The sequence below is a fragment of the Podarcis vaucheri genome, assembly GCF_965113315.1.
Source record: "Podarcis vaucheri genome assembly, chromosome: 15".
Classification (NCBI taxonomy): Eukaryota; Metazoa; Chordata; class Lepidosauria; order Squamata; family Lacertidae; genus Podarcis; species Podarcis vaucheri.
This window is the reverse complement of record NC_138753.1, coordinates 4719610-4747255: the sequence shown is the minus strand read 5'-3', so window position 1 is coordinate 4747255 and position 27646 is coordinate 4719610. Positions and strand designations below refer to the sequence as shown.

General features: G+C 44.8%; 2 protein-coding genes across 7 annotated transcripts; one reads left to right on the top strand and one right to left on the bottom strand.

Annotated features, from left to right (window-relative positions):
• Positions 1-1142: 1142 nt before the first annotated feature.
• On the bottom strand, positions 1143-15673 carry PRR11 (proline rich 11). 4 transcript variants are annotated; one of them, XM_082201918.1, is made up of 10 exons: positions 15426-15673; positions 13097-13308; positions 12105-12240; positions 10684-10806; positions 8460-8684; positions 7786-7884; positions 5711-5823; positions 5543-5602; positions 4851-4947; positions 1143-3584 (listed from the first exon to the last, which is right to left on the bottom strand). In XM_082201918.1, exons 2-10 carry the CDS (start codon positions 13201-13203, stop codon positions 3447-3449), a joined length of 1098 nt encoding a protein of 365 aa, XP_082058044.1. In that variant the 5' UTR covers positions 13204-13308; positions 15426-15673; the 3' UTR covers positions 1143-3446. The 4 variants fall into 4 exon arrangements, with proteins under 4 accessions (XP_082058044.1, XP_082058045.1, XP_082058043.1 ...); XM_082201919.1 differs by lacking the exon at positions 15426-15673 and adding an exon at positions 14564-14790; XM_082201917.1 differs by lacking the exon at positions 15426-15673 and adding an exon at positions 14512-14789.
• On the top strand, positions 15065-25924 carry SKA2 (spindle and kinetochore associated complex subunit 2). 3 transcript variants are annotated; one of them, XM_082201996.1, is made up of 5 exons: positions 15065-15220; positions 21712-21801; positions 22800-22976; positions 24110-24196; positions 25152-25924. In XM_082201996.1, the coding sequence occupies exons 1-5, from the start codon at positions 15155-15157 to the stop codon at positions 25179-25181; spliced, it is 450 nt and encodes a 149-aa protein (XP_082058122.1). In that variant the 5' UTR covers positions 15065-15154; the 3' UTR covers positions 25182-25924. The 3 variants fall into 3 exon arrangements, with proteins under 3 accessions (XP_082058122.1, XP_082058124.1, XP_082058123.1); XM_082201998.1 differs by lacking the exon at positions 15065-15220 and adding an exon at positions 18678-18704; XM_082201997.1 differs by lacking the exon at positions 15065-15220 and adding an exon at positions 20791-20963.
• Positions 25925-27646: the final 1722 nt, after the last annotated feature.

Here is a 27646-nt window from a genome sequence, read left to right as displayed (position 1 = left end):
ACTGACTAGAGAATTAACTGATCCACTGGGTCTTCTGCTTTTTTCATTGTATTGTAGATTTCAACAGAAGTCTCATAAAGTTCAATGAATAGTATACCTTATTTATTCAAAAGTACAGCCGGTTATGTCTTGTGTGTTTATTGAGTATGTTTCACGTAACCATAGGTTTGCTGTTGTCCTGCTGACTCTGACCACACATTAGTCAGCCAACTCAGCATCCTCTTCACTGACTGGCAGCAGCTCTCCAGGTTTGAGACTAAAATTCCTCTCCCCCCCCCCCATCTATCTGGAGATGCTGGGGACTGAACATGGGACCTTCTGCATTGCAGTGCTGATTGATTTACCACCGAGCTACAGCCATTTCTTGAAGCATACATCAACCATGTAAATGGACTACCAGGTGTCGTTGGCTACCACTTACCATATTTTTTTGCCCTATAGGACGCACTTTTCCCCCTCCAAAAATGAAGGGGAAATGTGTGTGCGTCCTATGGGGCGAATGCAGGCTTTCGCTGAAGCCTGGAGAGCGAGAGGGGTCCGTGCGCACCGACCCCTCTTGCTCTCCAGGCTTCAGGAAGCTATCCGCAAGCCGTGGGAGAGCTGCGCGAAGTTGTGCAGCTCTCCCACGGCTTGGGGAGAGGTGCCTGCACCCGAAGCCTGGGGGCACGCTGAGCTCAGCACGCCTCCAGGCTTCGGGCTTAGCACAGCTCTCTGCAAGCCGTGGGAGGGCTGTGTGAAGTCGCGCAGCTCTCCCACGGCTAGCGGAGAGCTTGCCTGCACCCAGAAGCTTGGGGCGCGCTGAGCTCAGCACGCCCCAAGCTTCGGGCTTCGTGCAGCTCCCTAGGCTGCGGATAGCAGCCCGCTGCCTGGAGTGCTGGGCGCGCTGCAGCAGAGCGCCCCGCGCTTTGGGCAGACATCCACAGCCTGCTGCCCAGAGCGCGGGGCGCACTGAAGCTGCCGTTGGGGGGGTAATTTTTTTTCTTTATTCCCCCCCCCAAAAAAAACCTAGGTGCGTCCTATGGGCCAGTGCGTCCTATAGGGCAAAAAATACGGTAATACATTTCTGATGAGACCCATCATCTTGAACAATAACAAAACATTCTTTTCCAAAGAGAACATGAATGAGGAGCAGAACAAGAAAGCCAGCAGACTGCCATATTATTTTTTATTGAACTGATTTCAGTCCGCGCAGCTTTACAATATTTAGTTTCAAGTTGCTCCAAAATGTGCCACAGGTAGCTACAGAAGCTATTTGTCTTTGAAATGTGCAGGAGGTAGGCAGCAAAGCGATTGAATTGACACACGTAACAAACAGCAATAAAATGAGTAATGGGTAAGAAACGGATGCAGAAACACAGTGTAAACTGGTAAATAATTGGAACTAGGTGAGCTGGGTTACAGCTGTATAATGCAGCGGTGCATATGTAGATGTGTACATTTAGGAACACTTTAGCCTACTAGCCATCTCTACCTTAGCATTAAAGGTTCAGTCTTTTTTCTGGAATGCTCCATGTTTCAGATGGACAGTCTGAAGGGTGTCTGTTTACTCTGCAGCAGAGCTGGGGAGTCTATGGTCCTCCAGGTGTCACTAGATTCAAACGCCCTTCATCCACAGGCAGCTTAACCAATGGTCTGGAATGATGGGTGTTGTAGTCCAACACTGTCTGGCAGGACCACAGGGTCCAGATCCTTGTCTACAAAGCTTCACACCCCCCCCCCCCCAATTTTTTAAAGCTTCTCCCTGGGAACTTTTGTGAGGATGCTCATAAGAGGCCCCTGTCCTTACACATATGAACAATCGCCAATATTCCAAGCTACGCAAGAATGTGTCATAAGCATATCAGGAGAAAACTGGCGCCACTTGTGCGCATATGCTCACAATATCCCTTCAAAACACTAAGGCCACATTCTACACCATACATGTAAAACACATTGCTTCTCACAAATAATCTTGGGAACTGTACTTCTGGGAATAATACCTCTGTGGGGGTAAACTACAATTCCCAGAATTCTTTGTGTTTTTCGGGTGGGGAGCACCTGTGCTTTACATGTATAGTGTGGATCTAACCCAACTGCATCTAAAGAGTTATGTGCCCAAGAGTTGTTTACGACAGTGTCTGAATTGAAAGGATTGCTATCTAAGTTAAGGCATTTCCTTCCATTGCACCGCCAAGGCAATTTGATGCTGGCGCCCTTTCGAGCTGCTCATGGGCTTGATGCAAAAGCAGCATGTCAACGGCCCTGGAAAACTAATGAGCTGAAGCTTCCTTTTCGGGTCCTGCAAATTTACTTTGCCTTTTAATGCACTTGCAAGCAGACTCGAGGCAAACAATAAATTCTTCAGATTGCCGATACAGCTTTTTAGCTGAGCTGCTATGGTTTTTTCACTAGCTTTCCTCTGTTCGATGAATTTCCAGTTAAACAAGTTCTGGAGTTCTTCAAAACCCCCTCTGACCGAAGAGAGCAGGACTGATGAGAAGTCTGTACCCCCACAGAAAAGCATCATCATCAGCACTTTGAAAACAATAGCTGTCATCTTCAACCGGAACCTAGTCTCCATCTTACAGATACAATCTGTACATAATGGTACACTCTGTAAATAGCCCTAGGTGCTACTCACATTTTTCAAGGAGTGTTTGAATGACCAGCTGATGATTCCAACCTCTTCCGCCATGGCAGAACCTCATTGTCTCTCAGCAGACCAAGAGGGTGTCAGGAACGACTCAACATGCATCAGGATCTCAAACCAGAAGCAAAAACCTCATTTGAGGTTTGCTGAACATACAGCCTCTTTCGGTACAAAGGCATGTTAGACTTCCTCTGCAATTCACTTTTCCCCCTCAGAGAAAGGGGCATTTTCCCTTATTGAGAAAAACATATACTTCCCCCCTCTAAGAGAAGGTAAAAAGATATTCTTCATTATGGAGAAAACATACACAAATTCATGTGTACACATCCACTTTAGATGAAATTTCCAAGACTGACTGCCACACTTTTGAGTTTTAAGAACTTGGGAGTTTTTTTAAATGTTTCTCTCCCCAAATCTTTTTTAAAAATAGTAAATACTTTAAATATATATATATATAAACGTTTCAAGTAAGTTACAAATAAAACAAGGTTAGGAATGCCCAATTCCCCATGCAGGCATTTTATATCTTAAAGGTGTTTTATAGTGATAACCTCTTATTTGCCAATACGATGTTAAGCAAGGAGGGATGCTCTCTGGATGCTGCTGGGAATTGTAGTCCAACAAATCCAGAGGGCCACAACTTCCCCATCTCTGCCGTAAAGGAATAAAAATCGGGCTGGGGAAAAAATACTTATACTGTCTCTCCATTGTGTGTTTCACCTGGGGATGGTGAGCTCTGAGATGACGATGAAGATCATGCTTTCTTTTCCCCTCCCTGCTCCCAGTGTATTTTATTGAAAAATAAATTCCTTCCACATTAGTAGTGCCCATCAGCAGAGTCCAGAAAACCAGCATGGGGAACTGTAGGTAGGCAGGAGATGCACTGCTGACTTTGCTCCTCAAAGCTGCTTCCTTTAGGCAACAGGGATGGAGAGGGGCTCTTTGGGTGAGCCAACTGTCAAGAAAAGAGAGAGAGAGGTTTCAACTTTTCCTCCTGGCTGCAACTTCAGTTTTTGCGCCGTTCTGCCCACACTTCCTAAAGGCACTTCCTCTCCTCAGGCTAGAGTCCTCACTTCACCCCCTCCCTCAAGTTCTTTTGTACAGATGCAGAATGCATGTTAATTGTAGCAACACCTCTTGCTTGGGCTGGGGGACGATGGGGAGGGGTGTGTGCGTGTGTGCACAGGCAACCCCGCATTTACACGCGTTCAATATGTGAATGCGCATTACGCTGAACCCAGAAGTGACCCGAAAACGTCACAAAAAGGAGCGGAACGGGAAGGGGTGGGGTGGGAGAAGCTCTACTTGCAGGCTTTTTCAATGCCGTTTCAAATCCCGTATTTTTCGCTCTATAAGACGCACCCGACCATAAGACGCACCTAGTTTTTAGAGGAGGAAAACAAGAAAAGCCAGCAGACACGCTTGCTTGGTGCAGCTCTTTAAAGATAGAGTGGCTCTTACTGGCTTTTCCGGGAGGTGGGAGAAGGGACTGACGGGCTGCCCTCCGTCCCTTCTCCCACCTCCCTGAAAAGCCAGAGCAAGCTGCGCAGCTATCGTTGAATCCAGCAGAGCAAGAGGGAGAGCTGTGCAGCGGCTCTTGCTCTGCTGGTTTCCCAGCGAAGCAGGATGAGGGACGGAAGGAGCTCAATGTAAGGGCTCCCTTCCGTTCCTCCTCCTGTTTCGCTGGGAAGCCAGCAGACCAAGAGGCGCTGCGCAGCTCTCCCTCTTGCTCTGTTGGCTTCAGCAATAGCTGCGCAGCCTGCATTCACTCCATAAGACGCACACACATTTCCTCTTACTTTTTAGGAGGAAAAAAGTGCATCTTATGGAGCGAAAAATACGGTATTCACTTAAACATGGGGTGCCTCGGAACATAACCCCTGCGCAAATGGGGGTTGCCTCTGTGTGTGTGTGTGTGTGTGTGTGTGTGTATACACACAAGCACACAGACACACACATATACAGACGTGCAAAAAGCCTCTGTCTTTTGCAGTTGGAATGTAGACTAGTGTGCAAAAGTACAAATCACACCTCCATTCCTCCTCCCAATTTTGCCCCTAGCCTCCCCCCCCCCCATCCTGGCACATGGCTTGCGGCACATGGCAAGGGAAATGTGGCCCTTGTGGAGACGAGGTTCCCCACCCCTGACTTGGGAAGATGGGACTGTGCGTTCAAAGCCCCCTTTCAACACTTGCTTTGCCAAGCCAACAGAGAGCCTTGCCTGAAACTTGCGCCGCAGAGCCTGGGTCATGATGGGTGTAAGTCCTGTGCCAGTCTCCATGTTCTCTTTGTTGCTTAACGGGGTTCCTCCTGGGCTCCTGAAGCAGGGGAAGGGAAAAGAAAAAAGGGTACACGGTCTATGCTGGGAGCCATAAACTTGTGTTTTTTCCAGTAGGTTTGGTTAACTGGATTTATGTTTCGCTTCTTAGAGCAACATATCCCAAAGCAACTTACAGAAATAATAAATGCTTTCATAAAAATATGTCAATGTATTAAGACACAGAGGGAAAGCCTCCATTTATTTATTTATTTATTTTTATACCCCGCCCTCCCCAGCCAAGGCCGGGCTCAGGGCAGCTAACAAGCAATAATAAAAACAAGTTGAATGAATTCAACTTAAAAACAAGATTAAAATACAACATTAAAATTATTGGTTCTACCCAAATGCCTGAGGAAAGAAATAATGCCTTTGCCTGGTGCTGATGTGATGACAAGGTTGGCAACAGGTGGGTCTCCCCTGGGGAGACCATGCTACAAAATGGGGGCTACCACAGACAAGGCCCTGTTCTCTCATTGTCCTCACCCCGGAACTCCCTCAAATGACAACCTTGGGGTCTGGGCAGGATCATACAGTGAGCTAAAATAAAGAAAAAAGGGGGAGAATGACCCCCACTTCCCTATATAGATAGTTACCTCTCAATAGCGACTTTTCTCAAGTGTTTCCGGAAATCTAAGCTGCTTCTGCTAGGAGTGCTGGAGGGGGAAAAGAAGAGCAAACAGGAAAATTAAAATACAGATTTCCTAAGTGGACAAACGTTAACGCTGCACATAAAATCTGCAGAAAGGTCAGAGGTGCCTTACATCAAGTGACTTGTAACCCGAGCTTGTGGTCCTGAGGCTTTGGATTTCAGATTGATGCTTTGCAAGTCGGAGAGGGTGATTAATGCCTTGCGCCTCTCAAACGGCGATCTCCTCTGAAGAAAAGAAAGACTCGTTACTGCACCATACCTTCTGAAAGAAGCTTCAACACAGAGCCTTTGTGAGGAATTTTATCAAGGGGGCACAAAGTTTTTCTTAGGCCCTTTCCCTTCTTCATTATTCTTGTTTTTATCCTCTAAATCAGGGGTCGGCAAGGTTTATCTTGCCTGGGCCGGATTGGTCCTGCGGAGATCCCTCTGCTCTAAATAAACCCTACCAATATGTCTCTCCAACCCCACATTTCCTTGAAGTTTGGACATAACCTTACATAGCTTAAACTGCTGGTGACTTCAGGACAGTAAGAAATTAACTGCTTGTTGAGTTCTGGGGATGTTATTTTATTTTTTTAAAAAAATCATTTTTATTAAGTTTCCCATTTTAACAATCCAATCAAATCACATCGAATGTTCCAAATTATACAAATACATATCAAATAGTCCAAATATTCTGCCAAAATTATAATTTTTTTATTGGGACTTCCCATGCTTCAAGTTTTTATTTTATTTCTTACTTGCTATTCAAAATAATTTATTTCCCTACCTGGACAGGGATAGCCAAACCTTTGTTCTTCATGCTATGGTAACCTCTAGGTTAGATTACTGCAATGTATTATACGTGGAGCTGCCTTTGAAGGCTGTCCAGAAACTGCAGTTGAGGCCAAATTCAGGGGCCTGCCGTTGACTAGGGCAAGACAGTTTGAGGCTGAAATGCCAGCCCTGGCCCAATTGCATCAGCTACCGATTAGTTTTCGGGCTCAATTGAAAGTGGTGTTTTGTGTGTTTTTGTATTTTCAAAGCTTTATTTTTGTTTTAACTTAAGTATCGAAAAAGAATCATACAAGCTGCTACATTTTTGGTTACAGCCAAAATTATGTTAAAGATGTATGTTTTTTTACAAATCATATAAATAATCAAAATGGTTTTATACAACTACAAAGATAGCTTTCGTAACTCATGGAAATGACTCAAAAGTGCACAAACCTAATTAAGTTATTGCTGAAAATCTAAAATCAAATCTATTTGTCTGGTCTAACCCACTATCATATTGTTTTATTACACTCTCCCAAGATAAACTGGATCTTTGAAATTTTTAAAAATTTTGTTTTAAGATGTTCTGCAAACACTTTTGAAACTTACTTTGCAATAGAAAATAATTGAAAATCAATAAAAATTGAATTTGGAAAAAGAAACTACACAAATGCATAGCTAACTACAAAAACCTGATTCAAACTCTCAGATTTACAGTCATACCTCGGGCTGAATATGCTTCATGTTGAGCGCGTTCGAGTTGTACTCCACAGCAACCCGGAAGTAACGGAGCGCGTTATTTCCGGGTTTTGCCGCTCGCGCATGTGCAGACGCTCAAAATGATGTCACACGCATGCGCAGAAGCAGCAAAAAGCGACGTGTGCATGCGCAGACGTGCTGTTGCTAGTTACGTTTGCTTCTGGATGCGAACGGGGCTCCGGAACGGATCCCGTTCGCATCCCAAGGTACCACTGTATAAAACAACAAACAACCATTAAATAAACATTCCTTTTGAGCTCAAGGAATTCCCTTTGTTACTAATCAAATGGCTGGTTTTGACCTATAAAGCCTTATGCAGCTCAGTCCCCCCAATACACCAAGGGCCACTTTCCCCCGTATGAATCAACCTGGACACTGATTTGTTTAGTTTTGGCCAGTATTGTATCCCCTTCCGCTTGGCCCAATTTCACCCGGGTCCCATTCATTATGCTATTAATCAGTGTTTGAAAGTGGACCATTTTCTGCAGATATTTTTGTTTGTTACTGACACCATCACAACACCACACCTGTCCAGGTTACCGTAGACTAGGAGTCCTTCACAATACCAATCTGATACAGTGGCCGATCATCAGACAGCAGGGCCCAAACAGCTCAGCTCAGAGCATTTAACACAAACTGTGAAGCACATTTAATACGCCTTTGCGAATTTACCTTGTCTATCCCCATGCCGCTTTGGGCCTTCTTTAGTTTCACATTTAGGAGGTCTTGGAGTGTTATCTGCATGGGTACGTCTTTTTTTAATGAGGCTGCCTGGATCCAAGAAGGAAGTGGACAGAAAAGAGGTTCAGAACCCACAGCTCTCTCAGCGACACTGACCAACAAAGTCTCTGACTCAACATCCTTCCGCTCCTCCTGAAATCCTACAGGAATTAAATTTCTACCCCACTCTTCTGTCTAAAGGGGCTCAGGGTGGGAAGCAGTGAAATGCTACATAAAAATAAAATACATAGTTAGATATCTGTACGGCAATATTCATTAAAAAAACAAACCAAGCTATCTACAGCAATCGTACATACAATAATAAAAAAGATGTAAAAACTGAGAATCAGAGATCAGCTAACTACTGTATTGCGATTGACGTATGTTCTTAATTGTCTGCATAAGCTTGGAAGCATTTACCTTTGCTCACCTCTAGCTCTGCCTACCATTGGCAAGCGGCCCCTGGGAGGCTGCCCAGGGAAGAATGCGGCCCCCAGGCTGAATATGGGTTTCCCATCCCTGGATTGCTCCCACCAACCCATATGCTACTAGCAGGCAAGAAACTGAAACGGACAAGACCCCAATTGGAGGGAGTTAAGAGGAACTCGCACTGCCATACACATTACCGGCGTCTTACTGCCACCAGCTCTTCTGAGACGGAGAGGTGCAGGTAGAGGCTGGGGCGGACGGGGAGGGGGTGGGGGAGGAGGAGGAGGAGGAGGAGGAGCCAAGGGCTGTGGAGGCAAAGATTCTGGAAGGCCCAGTTGCGCATGCGCGGGAAAAGCTGGCTCCGGTTTCTCCAACTGCATCTGGCAAGGCGGCTTTTCCGAGAAAGGCACAACAGTTCCATTCTGTTGAAAGAGGGAGAAATCAGCGAGGGGGATTCAATTCAGCACATAGAGGCAAAAGATTTATACGATCTGAAGAGAAACCATATATATTAATCTTATGTAATTAGGCATTGTAGTATGAATGAATTTTGTTCTGTATTCTTTGTTTTATAGAATATATATAATAATGTTATGTTACTAAGCAAATTTAATAAAACAGAAAAAGAGAGGGGGGGAGCACATAGAGACGAAAACTGAAGTCTCATCAGCTGGAAATGTTAATCCAAAACCTTGTGTAAAGCCACAGAGACTTATGAACTACCCAGCTTAAGATGAACTTCAATGGATTTTTCAAATGTTTAACTCATTTTTTTGTTTTCTTTAACTTTTAGGTGAGTTCATGAAGATACCAGCAAAGGGTAAGTTCGGTGTTGTTCACAATACTGAGAGATGCTAGTGAAATTGTAGATGGATGTTAGTGAAGTTGTAGACAGGGTGCTGGCGTTTTGCACCTGTTTCGTCTTGGCTTTGAAACCAGACATTATAAGTGTTATGTACTGAAGTTCTCACCCTGGGCCAGCAGGGGGATACTGTAGATAGTTTTCACTCATGTCCACATATGCAAATAAGGAATTGAAAGTGACGTTCAGTGATTGGATAGTTACAGAAAGTTGTTACTGTTACATTGTAGTGGAGCTCTATATAAGCAGGCTGGCTGAACCCTTCAGTTCAGTTCAGTTCTGGCCTGTGAATAAACAAGAGCTGTCTGAAGAATCACTGTGTCGTCTGATATGTTCACTCACAACTTAACAATAAGTTCATCTTAAGTTGGGTAATTCATAAGTCTCTGTGGCTTTACACAAGGTTTTGTATTTTGCTCAGAAGATTGATAAAAAATGTATAATTATTTTGGCAATTATTGTTTGCATATTAGTCGCCAACGTGTTGCATGAATCGTACTACACAGGTTGCATTTTTCTAGCAGGAAATGTTAATCTGGCAGTAAGGCACCAGAGCGGCCAGGTTGTCAACTCAGTTATGGGATACAAGCTCTTATGCACCAACTTTTCATTTTGAAAGTTTACTAAACCACATTAACATGCACACACCCAACACACACCCCAAACTCCCAGTTACAACATACGTTTCCTCTTATTTATTTCATAAAACGTCTATACCACGTGATTGTAGGGAAAAACCCCAGATAATCTTAAAGCGGTTTCTATCACACAATAGAATTTCGGATACTTATATTTTAATGCCTGTATAACACTTCTGAATATTAAGCAGTATATATAAATAACTGAAATAGCTGGTTTTTATACCCATAAGATACTTGGAAGCCTATTATGGAATTAAGCAGTACATAAAGGTAAAGGTAAAGGTAAAGGTACCCCTGCCCGTATGGACCAGTCTTGACAGACTCTAGGGTTGTGCGCTCATCTCACTCTAGAGGCTGGGAGCCAGCGCTGTCCGCAGACACTTCCGGGTCACATGGCCAGTGTGACAAGCTGCATCTGGTGAGCCAGCGCAGCACACGGAACGCCGTTTACCTTCCCGCTAGTAAGCGGTCCCTATTTATCTACTTGCACCCAGGGGTGCTTTCGAACTGCTAAGTTGGCAGGCGCTGGGACCGAGCGATGGGAGCGCACCCCGCCGCGGGGATTCGAACCGCCGACCTTTCGATCGGCAAGTCCTAGGCGCTGAGGCTTTTACCCACAGCGCCACCCGCGTCCCTAAGCAGTACATAGATTAATGTTAAAGTAATTATTATCTATATTTTACAAACCACAACAAATTGGACTCGTCCACAGCTATTTGCCTGCGGCAAAGAAATAACATTTAAGACAAAGTTGCCACCCCTCCACGCAGGTAAAAGTCTTGCCAATGGTTTGGGCTTCAAGGATCCTGTTTCCAAAGTAGGAATGTCAGGAAGCAAATCAGTTCATTACAATATACCAGAAGCTGGCCGGAGGCGGCAGATTGGATTGCTACAAACTTTGTAAAAAGTACGACTTACCTTGACCAGCAACTGTAGGCTGGCAAATTCAGTTTCCAGCTTTTCTAACCGTTCCCGGAGCGCAGCCAACTCCTGCAGACGCATGTTTGATGGAGACACAATTTTTTTGACGACTTGAAAGAACTGGGAGAAAAGAAGCAAGAGAAACTGATTTTCTACAGAGCTAGGCATAAGCCCGATGTATATGCACACTTGGCAGCAGAAAAAAAGCCAACACCCCGGATCAATGCAGTGGGGGGAGAGGACACAAGAGGGCCACTTTCCTTGGGTCCCACATTCAAAAGGGGGCTCAGATTTAGTTTTTTCACATTTAACTTTTGGGGGCAATTTGTTTCGATGTGCACCTGCCTCAAATGCAACTCTCAGCTTAGTGCTGCAGATTTGAGCAGGTAAGAGACATGATTTGATGAGACATCGTTTTTCTTAACCTATATAGAGCTTAACATGTTCATAAATATGAATAAAAATATATCCGTTCCAACGGTGGGTCGTTATTTTTTCATTTTGGCTGGGGGTGGGCCTCAAAAGCAGGAAGTGGGCCTTTGACTGCCGACATCCTAGTGGTTGCTTGAAATGAAAAGCCATTTCCAAAGAGAAAAAGGGAGTCTAAAATTCTTGCTACAATCAATCATCATGCTGGATTTTATAAAGCTGTGACCAGGATCCCAGGAAAGAAAGGGTGACAGGTGAAGGAAACCTCAGAGCCCGCCCCAGACAACTTAAGAAGACACCTCCTTGATCGATCAAGATGTTTGCCTGGTCCAACAGCCCCACACCTGATGTCCTGCCAACAGCAGTCTTACCCCAGTCCTTGCTGGAAGTGTTGAGGATCAAAAGTGGGAGTCGTTGTTTGCAAACCGATGCTCTCCCACTAAGCTGCAGTCCCTGTGTCTAAGTTTGTTATTACTGTAGATTCTGAATGGCAATGAGGGGTCATCCTTTCTAGCGCTGCTTTTCAGGATCCCTTGAGCTGGTGGCGTCAGAGATTGAACCCAGTACTTTTACTCATGTGAAGCCTGGGATCCACCAGCGAGCATGGAGTGGCTCAGCCCTTCCTAGGCTGAACACCCTCCTCCCAAAACATCCACATTAAACTGGGTGCCAAGATTAGACACTCGCTCTCTTCCATTCTGCACTGAGTAGGGGTTCAAAGAATGTCTCTTTGCGAGCCAGTGCAATGGGTGATAAAGTCCCCCACATTGATAGGTGGGGCATCCTGGCACAATTTCTTGCCTTTGTCACTTTTTCTGTTCTTTTAGATGTGGCAGCCATTCTATGTCAGGCTACACCTCCATTTCGTTATGGTCACTCATCATGCACTCTCTTAATTCCACATATGCCCTCCAGCACAAACAGACAAAGCTGGTGCCGCTACAGTTTTCAGTATTCTAAATAAAAAGATCACATGAACAAAAACTTACCCGTCCAACACTTTTCTGGCACCACCTGTACAGACACAACCCTGCGGTCTGTAAAGCCTTCACTACTGCAATGCTCAGAAATGTCAAGGGCCATGAGTAAAGAGGTTTGCTCCAGCTGCAGGGTGAAACCGGAAGCCTACCAAAGACAAACACCAAATCAAAATCTTAAAAAGGTGACCTTCATGGATGGTTCCTATTGTCTTTGGCACAGAAAACCTCCTCATTCCCATAGGCTTCCATTACTAGAACAAGCAGTGCATGAGCATTACAATTATATTGTTACAGATTTGAGAGCTGGGGAAATTAATTAGAAATTAATAAATGGTAGGATTTTCATTATTTGGGATATGAAGGGGAAATACAAGCTGCAGATGAATTCCTGTGCAAGCCTATGCAAAATGACCTGGCCAAGAAACAATATAGGGCCATTGGCAATGCAAGATAACTGTCCTCCCCTCTTGCCCTGAAGTGTGAACAGAGATGGGGGTTTGGTAGGTTGCCAGGGTAACTGGGTGTGAGGTGACAGGAAAAAAAAGTCTTGAGCAAGGGTTGCTGAGGAAAAGAAGATGATGGAAGACGGACTGGGATCCATCTTGGGCAGGCTGGCTGTAGGGTTGACTGGGAGATATGCCTTTGACTCCAGGGCTGCACTGCTGTGGGGTACAAGCCCCTCTTGAAATGGCTATGCTGTAAGATCTGGACTCCCTCCATGCAGACTGAAGGTGTGAATAGGTGAATAAACCATATTTCTTAAAGCTACTACAGTCTCCACATACCCTAGGTGAGTTCCTGGAACCCCATGAGCTCTTGCCACCACTTGGCAGAGAGAGGGGAAAGCACCCAACTTTCGCAACAATTTTATATGCATTTTATTACTTTCTTGCTACATAAATGGTCTTGGTCACTTTCAATGGTTTGAAAACAAGGCAACTGTGATGGCTAGTCATAGAAAGAACACTGAACAGAAAAATTAAAAGATCAGAGGTGCTTACTTTGGAGGGAGAGAACTTGAACACTGAGGAATGATAACTTCCTTCCTGTTTGCCAAACGTTTTGCTCTGGCTCTCAGTTTTCGACGCCGTTGACTGTCCTTGCCCATTTTCTCTAACTTAAGACTTCAGGTTAAATCATATCCCTGTTAGATGTCCTTGATCTGAAGCTTTGTTTGAAGGGGACAAATGAGTAACAGGAATCCTGCCATACCCTTTAAAAAAAATGACAGCTTTTTTAAAAAGATCAAGCGTAGATTTTAAATATGTAGGTGTTGCCAGCTGGAACATCATGCCCAAGAAGCACCCATACAAACCAACAGCCACCCACCACAGATGTAAATATTGCCATTGTCCGAGTGTTGAGTTTTCAGGGATTCTGAACACTGAAACAGATTTTGATTTCCTTTGGAATAAGATCACTGGATGCGTACTGATCTCTTGTACTATCTACGTTCATTTTACACACCCTGTGGAAAAGATGAAGCAAGCCAAGCAGGCAAGGTGGCCAAAATCATATCCTGCTCCAGTTGATCTATCCTCTCCACACCCACAGGGCTAACTTTACGTTGTATTTCATCTGAGTGAGCATCTTAAATCTGTAAACTGTCTTGGGCATATTGCAGAAAGGCAACATATAAATTAAGCACAGTAAACAAGCAGAAAGAAAGAAAAGCGATGATAAACCTAGACAGCATCTTAAAAAGCAGAGACATCACCTTGCCAACAAAGGCCCGTATAGTTAAAGCCATGGTTTTCCCAGTAGTGATGTATGGAAGTGAGAGCTGGACCATAAAGAAGGCTGATCGCCGAAGAATTGATGCTTTTGAATTCTGGTGCTGGAGGAGACTCTTGAGAGTCCCATGGACTGCAAGAAGATCAAACCTCTCTATTCTGAAGGAAATCAGCCCTGAGTGCTCACTGGAAGGACAGATCCTGAAGCTGAGGCTCCAAGACTTTGGCCACCTCATGAGAAGAGAAGACTCCCTGGGAAAGACCCTGATGCTGGGGAAGATGGAGGGCACAAGGAGAAGGGGACGACAGAGGACGAGATGGTGGGACAGTGTTCTCGAAGCGACCAGCCTGAGTTTGACCAAACTGCGGGAGGCAGTGGAAGACAGGAGTGCCTGGTGTGCTCTGGTCCAGGGGGTCACCAAGAGTCGGACGCGACTAAACGACTAAACAACAACAAACAAGCAGAAGCTCAGCTGAAATATGGGGTCCTCCCCACTCTTGTTGAGGCTGCGGGCGCATATGGAAATCTAAGAAATTCTCGCAGGGGGCACAGAAGCACCCATTTTACAGAAGAAAAAATGGCAATGTTCCGTACCCATCCTTAGCAGACGGGAAACACACCTGACTCCCCACCCAATAAAGCCAGAAAGCAGCAGGTGGTTCCCGCAAAGCAGAATACTTACGAGCGCTCTCATTCCATCTCCTAATTCTTCATATCTTAAACAAAACCCCTACCTTAAAAAACCAAAACTCCGCCCTTCTTGACACATGCCAACATTTCCTTGCCACGCCCAACATTTCAAACTGATAGCAGCCTGCGCCACAGCCAATCACAGTTCCGCGTGCTGCAGCCAGTGTTCTATTGAGATAAAAAAACCTATTGGCATCCTGCGTCCCACGATTGGTTGCAGATCCAGCCAATCAGGAAACAATAGCCAACCAGATTAAAGGTCTGGAAAAAGGGGCCAATAAGAGAAAGGGAGAGGGGAGGGACGAGAAAAGGGTGGCCAAAATGTCAACCCGCCTTAGAAAGAAATGGGACCAATGAAGAACCGGTTGTTGAGCCTTTTGACCAATGCAGTCTCTCGGTCCAGCCCAGTTCTCGCCCCCTACAGTTTTCTCTTAACAAACCAATCAGAGCCGCCACCGTCTCGAGCCTATCCAATAGGAGCCGCTGTCTCATGCCGCGGGGCTGTACGCTTTGTTCTCCAATAGGCGCGAGGTTGTATTTGAGAGGAGCCAATGAAACAGAGGACGTGGTGACAGCTGCCCAATCAGAGGCGCCGTCCCTTCCTCTCATAAAGAAAGGGAGGGGAGAGGGGTGGAATGCCACCGCCTGAGGAATGTCAACTATTCAACATGGAGACGGCGGTTACTACGCTCGAGACCATGGTGAGTCCCGGGGCTGCCGTCGCGACGAATGTGGCCGCGGTTTTCTTGAGGGAAGGGGCCGACCGTTGAAAATGTGTGGCCAACGAATGGGAGAAAGAAAGAAAGGGAAAAAAAACACCGGGAGGGGGAAGGAACAGTTGAGGAAGGGGGAAATGTGAGGGGATAGTCCCATCCCCCCCCCACCGTTTTGGACCCAACCACACACCGCGGAGAGGCTTCGGAGAAGATTCCGTTGGGCGAATCCACTATCTTCTGAGGGGAGGACAAAAAGGGGCGTGCTGGTTTTGGTCCATTTCTCTTTGGAGGCTCGCTGTTGGGGGCGTGGCTCGTCTGTGTGGGCGTGGCCCTCCGGCCTAACCCATTCTCTGAAAAGCCTGCTATTTACGGGGCGTGACCAGAGCTTCGAGGGGGCGTGGCCCGTCGGATTGGCCCATTTCCCCACCCATCATTCATCAAAGGTCCTTTTTCTTAGAGAGAAGGTGGAACAAGATAAGGCTGTGTAGAAGGGTCCATGTCCCCCTTCCATGGGAGAGAAAATAGAGTTCAGGCTGCTGCCGCTACTAAGCAACAACCCTAATTGCCAAAATAATTTTTATGTCCATTTGAACCAATAATTCATATAACATTATCTATGTCCACTTGAACCTGGGGTTTGCTTTTATATTACCAATATATGACTTGATTTCTTTATAAACTGCCACCCATGTACATAGATCCACCAGCTGTGGGGTGTAGTGATTGCCAATAAGAAACATATGCAAAGCAGTAGTTATTTATTTATTTAAGCAGAATTTGTATGATATAGCACCATCTAGGTGAGCTTGAACTTTGGTTTCTATTTTATATTATTAATATATAATGTTTGGGCTCAAATAATATTTGACCTGTAGCTGTTGCAATTTTCTTCGTCCCAGGTATGGCAGCTGATCTGACAGAGTCCACAGCTTGCTTTGAGTCAGTCCTCCAAGCAAGGGGCCTGACAGTGGTCAGAAATCCAGCCTTTAGGAGGAAGCTGTAAAAAATGTAGCGCACTCCAGCTTAACTTGCACGCTACTGAGAGAAAGGCCTCCAATTGTGTATCTTGTCTTCCCTAAGGGTCTTAAAGAGAACAAACAACAGGTGAAATACAGGTGCAATACATGGTAACAATTCAGACTCATCTTTCAAAATTTTTCAAATGGCACTCCCAGATCTGGAGTATGAGACCTTATCACTGTCCTCTTCCAGAGAGGGATTCAAAGAATCGACTCCATTTCTGGTGGATTTGAGGGAGGGGACAGTGAAACTTCAGACCCATGATCCTGACTCAGGGATTGAAGGAGGTCAGCTGGCTGGATGAGAACACTCCTTGTTCCTTTCTTTGGTAGTTGGCATATTTCTTGGAGGTGGAAGCTGACAAGAACACCATCCTCCTCTAAAGATGGATTTGTGTGGATATATGCACACACACATATTTAAGTGAAAAAACTGAAAGTAACTTTTGTTCCCAAGGAGAAACAGACCCCCCCAAGATCTTGCTTGCTTTTTTTTATTTTTTAAACCAAAGGTGATGGTACATTTCATAGAGTCAGTTCTTGTTGCTGAAATGTTTTGTAAGCTTTTCTTTTCTTTTTTTGCAAGCCACTTACATTTTCAGGATCTAGCCTTTCTTTTGGAACCAAAGAACGCCCTTCTGAACCTGTTCGATTCTGCTTCCTTGTGGATGGCGAGAGGTGTCTGTCCACTGCCCTTTTTATGTTGTACTACTAGTGAACGTGCACAAAAAGCAGTGCAATGTTAAAAGGGCATTGGCCAGCGATGCTCAGTCAGCTAAAGTGACAACTTGAAGGGAAGTATGCAATCTTTTGTATGTCTGTGTGTCTGTCTGAAACAGGGGTGGGGGACTCCTTTATATAGCTGGAATTTCAAAATTGGTGTACTGGTATGTGCACCCAGCTATAACATATGCATAAATAACAGCCTTATGCAATTACTAGCTTTCCACTGCAGTTCTTCAATGGTGCATCAGCACCCAGTCAGAAAAGAGCCAGATTCTTTCTTCCTTGATCTAGACCACTCAAAATGAGGTGAGATCAAACTAACATGGACTGTGGATGAGTTGCAAACAGCCTGCTGGAAAGAGTTATGTGTGTGTCGGGAGTTATGATTTAGTTTGGAGGCTTCCCCAGCCCTTTTTAAAAGGAGAAGAAGCTGTTTACCTTTTTCTTATTGTGAAATTCATTTATAAATTCAAAGTTCAGTAGCCTATTCATTGTTCTGAAGGCTTCTTGCAATGCATCTAGTGCAGAACATCTCTCCAAAGCACCTTGCTGCTGACAAGGGCTCTGACTTCATTGCACTACTGTACTTCCCGATGAGCAGTGCAATAGTATTGTCAAAGCACTTGTGGGCAGGACCCTCAGCAGTGGCCTTGTGGCTTCTCTCTGTTTCTCCAAAGCCTATGTAAGTGAATTGTGCAGAGGGGGCTGGAAAGATTTTGTGCTTTTATGACTATACAGCAGGCCTGCAAACATTAGCTGGGGACTTAGTGAACAAAGGCTCTGGCTAGCAAGTGGATTTGCTGGAGGGCTGCTTTGAGAAGGGAATGGAGGAATGTTCAACCACCACCAAAATGGGATGTTGTCCAGTAACCATAAATTCTGCTTATTCACACCTTGGTTAGGATGGGTTGGCGGGATTTGTTTTAGTCCGGTGTGTTTTGCCATTCACCTGATAGGGAAGGAGACACAGTTCACTAGTAGAGCATGTGCTTTGCATGCAGAAGATCCCAGATTCAATCCCTGCCACACCTAGGTAGGAGTGGGAGAAAGTCCTGACTGAAGTCCTTGAGAGGTGCTGCCAGTCAGTGTAGACAATACTGAGCCAGATGGATCAACAGTCTGACGGTATAAGGAAGCTTCCTGTGTTCCTATTACTGTACCTCCTTAAAACTGACTCTTTGGGTAATTGATGGAGCTGTGGGTTAAGGGCACAACTATCTTTGAGAGTTTTAAAAAAGCCTATATTGATTCTGGCATGTTGCCGTAATAGGAGATGTAGAAGAATATTGGATGGCCTTTAATTTCCTTTTAATTAGGAGTGGCACCTTTTGATAGTTGAAACTGCTTTTGCTTGTTAAATTGCCAGTTTTCTTGCACGGCTTTCAGCATCTCAAAGGTACTGGAGCTGCTGGCAAGATGCACATTTTATTTAAAGATTTATTTTATTTTTTAATACCCTGTCATTTTTCCTCGTTAATTTGTTGACAGCCCTGGTAACTAGGTATCACTTTGTGAGGTCAGCCTGCCTGTTGCATGATACAACAAGCGTGTGATCACTGAGAAATGGCACTAGTTTTATTTATTTTGCTGCTGGAAAGAGGCTTCTTTTCTCTTATTATGTGCAGCTTGCTGGAAATTTGGAATGGTCCGCTAGTTTTCTGATAGAGCAGTTCCCAGCATGACCATGTAATTCCTTTCAATGGAATTGAAATATGGAAATCTGGGTACGTAACAGGGCATGCTTACAATTTTCAGGTGCAACCTTTTGGGCATCAGGCATATCCAGGCTTTAACATTGTGAGTTCCTTGCCTGCAATCCCTAATTGGATAGGTGGCAGGAAAACAGAAAGCCAAGTACTTCTTTACACATGGAATTCACTTCTATAAGAAGTTGTGATGGGCACTGACTTGGAGGGCTTTAAAAGAGGATTAGTCAAGTTCATGGAAGATAAAGCTATCACTGGCTACTAGCCAGGATGGCTATGTTCACTGTCAGTGGCAATATGCCTCTGAGTACCAGTTGCTGGGAATCACAAGCAGAGACAGTGCTGTTTTCACTCTGGTCCTGTTTTCAGGATTCCCACTTAGGGCCTCTGGTTGACCACCGTGATAACAGAATGCTGGATGGGCCACAGGTCCGATCCAACAGCCTGTCTCTCTTTGTGGTCTTTTACAAACTGTTGCATGTGCTTTGTATTTTGGGTTCTTGTGATCGCAATAACGGTTTTGATCAGCTAAAAAAAGACCCTCCGGAATGGGGGTGGGGGAGGCAAAGTCGGGCATGATTTCCTCAAGTTAAATTGTAGTTCTCACAATGGCCAGCAAGGGCAGGAGGTGCCTGGTGGGGCTAGTTTTGCAGCAGAGCTGCCTGGGAGTGGGGCTTCTGCTTCCCGTCGCCTCCATTAAGGCAGCCTGCTGGAGTGGGCTGCTTCCAGGTGACAGCTGAGGGCAGTGGAGGGGGACCCCAGTGGAGATGGCTTTTCCAAGGGATCTGATGCCCTATAACTGCATAGTCTCCTTTGAGGGTGAGTGAATGGCGTGCTGCCCTCTTGTGTCCAAAGTCAGGAAACACAGGTCTTTGTCTGTTAGACATCTCTCCTCCAGCCTTCTGTCCTGCAGGGAGGTACATTCTTTTGGTTTAATTCTTTTTTCTTTTATCATGTTAAAATACGTAGGCACCTGTTGGCCTCTAAGTAGGAAGCCTTTAATTAATAGCTAGCCCCAACTTTTAATATGGAGGCCAATCTGTATGGCAAGGTAACATTTCCAGGATCTGGATGGCTAAATTTGGCAAATAATAAAGTCCCTTCCCAAAGCGATGTTTTCCTCTGAAGACATTCCTTGGGCTGTTTCTGTGAACTGGGTGTGCAGCTGCGATTCCCATAAGTCTTTAATAGCTCCTTTAAGGAACTGATTACCGTTAATTAAGTAATGCCCCTGTCATCCCACTGTCTTACTCAGTTCCCTGGTGGCTCAGTAATCATGAATAGAGGAGAATGGTAACATTGTAAGCTTGATTATCTCTTCATCAGCCTTGTTTATCAAATGCCTGGCAAGAGGAGCTATCAAGAGGATGAGTTTTGTAGGGTAATTATGTGGGAGAGAGACTACATAACCCAGATTTGGCAGCCCATAACCAGATCTCCCTTTGTGTACAGAGCCCATTCTAGTACAGTGGTACCTTGGTAGTTGAACGGCTTGACTCCCAAACAAATTGGCTCCCAAATGCCACAAACCTGGAAGTGAGTGTTTCAGTTTGTGAACGTTTTTCGGAAGCCAAATGTCTGACGCGGCTTCTGCTTGAGTGCAGGAAGCTCCTGTAGCCAATTGGAAGCTGTGCCTTGGTTTTCAAACCATTTTGGGAGTCGGAAATAGATTAAATTCGAGAACGAAGGTACCATTGTATACTATACCATGCATGTTGTTTGTATGAGAACTCCTTTTGACCCAAGGAATGAAATGAATGAAATGATCACACTTCCTTCTCTCAAATTCTTTCTCAAACAAGAGAGAGTCAGTGTGGTGGCCCAGGACATCAGCATTCGCATCCCTGCTCAGCCATGAAACACTGGGTGACCTTGGGGCAGTTACAGTCTCTCAACCTACTCTACCTCACAGGGTTGTTGTGAGGGGAGGGAGGGGGAAAGAAGAGAACCATGTATGCCACCTTGAGCTCCTTGGAGGAAAGGTGGGGTAGAAATGTGATAATAAAAACTTGCCTCTTTGTATACCTTCAGGGCAGCTAAGAACATTGAAAATGATCTTCTGTTGAGTCGGTCCATTATTCTATCCCATCATTTGCATGCTGCCTTTTCACAGTTAAGCCCAGCTCAAGCCGGCTTACATCACCAAGCCTTGTATTTTTTGTGCCAGGGAAGGTGGCCCTGTGCTGGATCGAGGGGAAGGTGCCATAGGTGCCATTTGTTCCCTTCTGACATAGAGATGGAAATGGTTGGATGAAGGAGAACTCCCTGCCTTTGAAGGTGACTCTTTGCAATGTAGGAAGTCCAGAATGTGACTTGTGAAGAAACCCAAGGGCAGAGACTCTTTCCTGGGCGGTGGACCAGTTCTTGGACACAATTAAAGTAAACCTTTTTCAGAGAAAAGAGCGAACTCGACCTCCAGTTTCAATTCAGGGTGAGGGGAATTGTGCCTCTGCTGTCAAAGTTTTGAAAACACGAAACAGGAACTATCAGAGCCTATGTGTTGTATCCAGTGTAGTCCTATTGGCAGTGTGCTTGTTCCACTTCGAAATTTTGTGTGCAATTGCTTCATCCACCACTGCCTTGGTGCAGGGGGTGGGGGTGGCGTCGGGAAGAAGAGGCAGCCCGCCTGCCTGCTGGGGCGAAGGGCAAGGCAGACAAATGCACAAGGCACTGCCTGGCTGCGGATGCTGCCTGATGCCCCTGCCGGTGCTTGACAACATCAGACAGCCCTGCTCCACAAAGCATGGATTGCACCCCAAGCCTTGTGGAATGGTGAGCGGTGCCAAGGCTGCCTGATACTGCTGCTGCTGAGCGCTGGGAGCAGAGGGCATCCCTCGGCCAGGTTTCAACATTGGGATGTATCGGCAGATTGCGATGTCTGGCTGGTGATAGATTACCCAGCCCTAGCGCATCTTTCCCTATTTTCTCTCCACATCCCCTGCGCTTATGTGTGCTCTGCAACAGTAGGGGTGTTTGGTTTCCAATTTATATAACAGAATTGTGATTGACCATTTGGGTGTTTTAGTTCCAGAAGGCCGAATCCGACCTGAATTACATTCAGGCAATGTTGGAGTTTGAAATTGTGAAAGGGCATGCTGACGGACTGTCTAAAGAGGTACTGAATCTTTTAATGTAGGTTGTAAACCACTTTGAGTCCCCACCCCCTTATAAAGCTATAGAAATGAAATGAAAAATAATAACTTTGCTTAAGGCTGCACTCCTATGTCCACTTATCTGGGAGTAAGCCCCACTGAACCACGTGGGGTTACTTCTGAGTAGCCCTATCTAGGATTGTGCTGAAAGTAGTGGTGTGAGTTTTCTGAAAAATGTTGGAATTCATTTTCTACATGCAAATTAGCTGGATTTGCATAGGGAAATTTGCATCAGAAAATTTTCCAGTGTCCTAGAGCACGTTTAATTGACTTGGTGCTTTCCAGATGTCATTGGACTGAAACTCTCATCAACCCACAGCCATCTTGGCTAATGGCTAGGAATGATGGGTGATGCGGTCCCACAACATCCCTGGGGGCATCATGTTGGTTGCCACTCCCCCAGAGAGTAATCTAATTCAGCTTTTTAAAAAAGTATCCCGTGTTAATTTTTTGTCCACAAACATTTGAATTTGTGGTGGTGGACAGTGGAATTAAACATAAATATTACACAGCGATGCTAATTGGGATGTACATGCTTTAATTTGCTGAAATTTATGGGTGGTGGTGAAATCACAGATGCCTGAATCTGGCGCTCTAATTAATTTTAGCAACCCATAATATGCTGACTCGCATACTTGCCAAGGAGAATTGCCTGAAAAACATCACCATGTCCATGCTGCACTGTGCAAGTTCTGTGGTCACATCCACACCATATGCTTCCTTCCAGCACATGGCTTTCCCCAAAGAATCCCGGAGACTTTAGTTTAAGGGTGCTGTGAATGGTAGCTCTGTGGGTAGAAACTATGGTTTCTATGATTCTTTAAGTGTATGGTGTGGCTGTGACTTCTAACCCTCCAGTTAGCTGAATCTGATTGGGTAGGCTTCCCATTTGTGTTTCTCCCTCTCCCCTCCCCTTTTTCTGCTTCTCCAACTGTGTGCATCTTCCTTGCTTTGGCAACAGGAGAATCCTCTGGTTGTCATACAGCAGCTGTCACAGGTGAAGTCTCGCTACAAAATGTTGTGTGAGCAGCTAGAAAGGATTTCTACCGAGCGGCGGGAGTCCATGCGGTCGATCCGTGCTACTCTGGCCAAAACAATGAAGCTGGTTCAGGAAATACAGCAGCACACTGGAATGGAGGTAGCGCTCTTGAGTTGCCTGGCTTGAGGGACGTGTCTGTGCGCACATATAGATAGATATAGGGAGAGACAGAGAGCATTGGACTTTCCTTCATCAGCATATAGGGACTTCAGGAAAGAACACAAGTTGCTTGAAGTGTGCATCTGTAGGTAATTGGTCTGAAATGTACACCTGCTGGTATTCAACTCCTGCTTTTGAGCTTCCCACTGGGGCATCTGGCTGGCCGCTGTGAGAACAGGATACTAAATGGACCACTGGCCTGATCCAGCAAGGCCCATCTGAGCATATTCTGGGTTTCAGTTTGACTCAGTTGGGCCTTGGCATGTCCCATCACAAGCTATGTGAGCACCAGGATCAGTCCCACGGCATATCTTAGAACAAGACCTGGAAGATTTCAGAGTTGTAGGATCTACTATGCTACATTCCTAGGATCCACTGGCTGGAGTCAGAGGGTTGGGGGCCGTGGAGCCTGTTGCAAAGTGTTGGCTAGGGAGCAGAGCCCATATTCTATCACTCTTCGTGAGACATATCCTTGGATAAGGGTAGCTGATGCATTGGACCCCAACTCTCATTCTCCCTGGCCCTTAGCTGTGCTGTGGATGATGGTAGTTGGAGTCCCCATGACTTCTGGAGGCCAACAGGTTGGCTTACCCTGCGTAATAGTAGTAGTAGTAATTTTATTATTTATACCCTGCCCATCTGGCTGGGTTACCCCAGCCTTGGAATATCCTACATATTACTAAATTACTAAAACCTACAGATTTTAAATCTCTACAAATGGGGTTTTTTAAAAACCACCCAGCATAACTTCCCAAAGACCTGGTCAAAGGCAACCAACGAATTTCACAAGTGAGGAACATCTGAAGTTGACACAGAAGCTATTAGCATAAGGCCTGCCATGGCACATATATATTTGTGTCCTTCATATTTGATTGGAAGTTGGAACCCTCTGCCAATTTTGTTTGATGATCTAAAATATGGCTAGGAATGTGAACAAATGACCTTTGACAAAAGAAATTACAAAACATTACAGAGGTTAGAGACAAGATTTGATGAGGTTCTTGAGGACAATATGTATTTTATTGCAGAATGTAAACAGCCCTGCTTAAGATGTTCCTCTCTCTTGTCCCCAGATCTCACCTCTATCTGAAGAAGAAGAACTTGCAATGCATCACTTAATGTACCAGACTGTTCCAGTATCAGATACCCCAGAAAAACAGGTAATTCTGAACCCTGGGGATCTTGTCTGTGTTTTTGCTGAGTAGCTCCAGACAGGGTTCGAAATTAGCGGGTGCCAGTTGCATTTTGCAACTTGCAACTGGCCTTTTGCGACTTGATGGCGATGTCCAGGTGCCACTTTTGGCACCCAGCATCTCCACCTGCCTGGCCGGGTGATTCAGGGGGTCTGGTCTCCAGGGTAGCACAGCAGCAAAAGGCATGTCTTTTTGCTATCACTCTACCCTGCCAAACAGCTGCTTTACCCAGTAGTGCAGCAGCAAAAGTCATGTCTTTGTTTTTTTGCTGCTGCTACGTCTTCTGCTGTTGCGCTGCTGATTCACCCGGCAGCAAAAAAATATATAAAAACACGCCACAGTGGCGGAAAAGTGGCTTATGTTCCTCTCCTACTCCACAATTTAACAAGTAATAATAGAAACAAGGCGATACCTCCTCTCCCACCTTTTTGCCTGTAGAAATTGTTACTTGACCACTTGCTCAAATTTGAGAAGCGCTAAAGTGTGGGCTCACACTTTCTGCTTCCTTTAAATATTTTCACAGATATGCTTTGAAACCTAACTACAAAACATATTTTGGGCTCTTGCTTGGGTGGAATAAGACTTCCACAATCATTCCTGAAGTACTGAGGCACTGAAAGTTCCATCTGTATCTTTATTATCTGTAGTGGCAGGTCTCCTGTGTATGAGCACCAGTTTAATCTTGCTCTTGTCTAGTGGGCATAGGTGTGTGAATTCAGATAGGCGGTGATATGTGATCCTTCTGCAAAAGTTAACACAATTCATAAGAAATATGGCAGCAAAATATGGCAGTCTGTGATTGTTGACTTCTGTAGTTTAGAGCAATGTCTTACAAATGAATAGTAGTTCCTTTTTTCCCCCTTCCCCTTTGAGGACAGAATATGATTTGTGTTTTTAAAAATGCTGTTCTTCTTTTCTACAGAATTGTCCCAAAGAGCATGAAAGCCACTGATCCCAGACAAAAGTTCCCAAAATAGCTTGTATGTGAGGGCACTCATCAGAGTTGGAAGTTGAAAACGAGGCTACACTTTAAATGTCTAGATTGCTTGAGTTTTCTTTTTAATATTGGTACCCAAGTTTCCTGTACATACTTCCTAAATTGTTGTCAGATGAACAATGACTTGAACATTTTGTGGTGGTGATGTTGTTGTTGTTGGTGTTGTGATGGGATTGATATTGTAATGTTCCAAAGGTGCTTTCAACCAGAGCTTGTGGTCCTCTGGATGCTACTGGACTATAACTCCAATCATCCCTCACCATTGGCCATGCTGGCTGCTGGGAGTTGGAGTCCTACAACATCTGGCAGGCATCCTGTTGGCTAGTCTTGCTCTGGGTTAATTCAGTCTGCTGATTACACTATACAATGAATGGAAGCTGTTTTTGATACATTGTACAGTACCTTTCTCCTTAATGTGGATCTACTTGTATATTCAAAACCAGGCTTCCTCAAACTCAGCCCTCCAGATGTTTTGAAACTACAGTTCCCATCATCCCTGACCACTCGTCCTGCAAGCTAGGGATCATGGAAGTTGTAGGCCAAAAACATCTGGAGGGCCAAGTTTGAGGAATCCTGATTCAAAGCCATAGCTGTACCTTTGAAACAGTAGCCAAATTGATACATTGTGCTTGAAGTTTTATTGTGATTTTTTAAAATAATACTTAGAAACAATAAAGATAAATGTATGACAACACAAAGAGTTGGCATCCTTTTTAAATCTTGCGGTTTATTCACCTTTTTTTCCTAGTGTGTCTTTCACCTTCAGTTAACTCCAGAACTGCTGTGCCTTTGGCTAATCTGATTTGTGGATAGAATAAGCGAAATCTTAATGGCTGTGTGACTCTTCAGTTAGTAAACCTGGAGTGACAGCTCAGGAGATAATTTCTCTCTCTCTCTCTCTCTCTCTCTCTCTCTCTCTCTCTCTGTGTGTGTGTGTGTCTGTAAAATTCTTGAGTAGCTTCCTGCAGTTATTGTGGGAGCAGAGAATATTATACTTGTGTCTCAGATGTGACTCCAAGAACACACACACACACACACACACACACACACACACACACACTGTTAGGTTACCTCTTTTTCCTCCTGGGCATTGACTCTAGCCCAGGCATCCCCAACCTGCGGTCCAGATGTTTTGGCCTACAACTCCCATGATCCCTAGCTAACAGGACCAGTGTCAGGGATGATGGGAATTGTAGTCCAAAACATCTGGAGGGCCGAGGATTGGTGATGCCTGCTCTAGCCAGTCAAAGTAAGTACTTTTCAATCCTGTCAATTTCAGTGTAAAAGCTTAAACCTTGCTTGTTGATATAAGCTTAACTTTGAGTGGTTGTGCCCTAGAGGGTAAACCTGTAGGCATGTTTATAATGTAAGAAAAAAATTTAAATGGCTTGTTCCATATCCTGAAAGTTTGAATGATTTTGAGAGGCCTACAGTTTGGGGAAAGTCTGGCTTAAATATGCCTTTGAACGACTTCCTCTGTAGAGCAACAAATGGCAAAGCAATTCAATTCATAAAATTTGTTAAGCCTAGCAGTGGCAGCACAGGTGGGGTATGAAGGGCAAGCGAGTAGACTGGCATTAAGAAATGGCACCAGATTTTCCCAAGTGGACCCAGTGATCAACCAGTTGTGTCTCAGCCAGAAATGGTGAGTGACCTTTGGAAAGTTCCTTTCACTTACAAGAGCCAAGAGGCAGCTCACTTTCTTGCTGTCAACTTGGTCAAACTCTTGTTGCTGGGAGCCTCCTGTAGCTCTGGACAACCAAGCTTCAAACATCCCAAGACAAAAGCATTGTTCACATGGATATGGCCTTGCCTTGATAAGGCTCAAGGATGCAATAAGACAAAATGTCACCCAGGTGCCTACGAACTAAAGTTCCACTTGGATTTGAATTTCTTGGAAGGTACCATATCATCCTAAGATTACTTATTGGAATACTGTCTGTCAAGGTTCATGTTTTATAAAGGGAGGCTGAGAGCTCTTACGGGAATAGTCTTATTTAGTAATATGATTGAGTAATGCTGACTGGTTACTAATCCAGTTGTTTCTTCTGGGTTTCATTTTTGTTTATGACGACATTTATTGGCACAGTTTGGGGTTCAACTGTGTACAGTCTAATCCTATATATCTGAAATATGTGTTGCTGTACTCAGTAAGATTTAGTTGATATAGTAAAGAGTTTAGGGTTGCAGCCTGAGCTGAATAATTGACGTGGGGGGGGGGATACCCGTTTAGATTTTTTTTTTAAAGGGGTTCCTGATGTAGCAGGCTACTACATTTTTGAGTTATTTTTCTGTTTGCTATTTTTTCGACACCTCTTAAGATATCATAACCAAATCTTGCACGATGCTTCCAGAGACCAAGGAGCAGGTTTTTGTCTATATTTGGATATGATTGCACACCATTTTGTTTCAAAATGGCC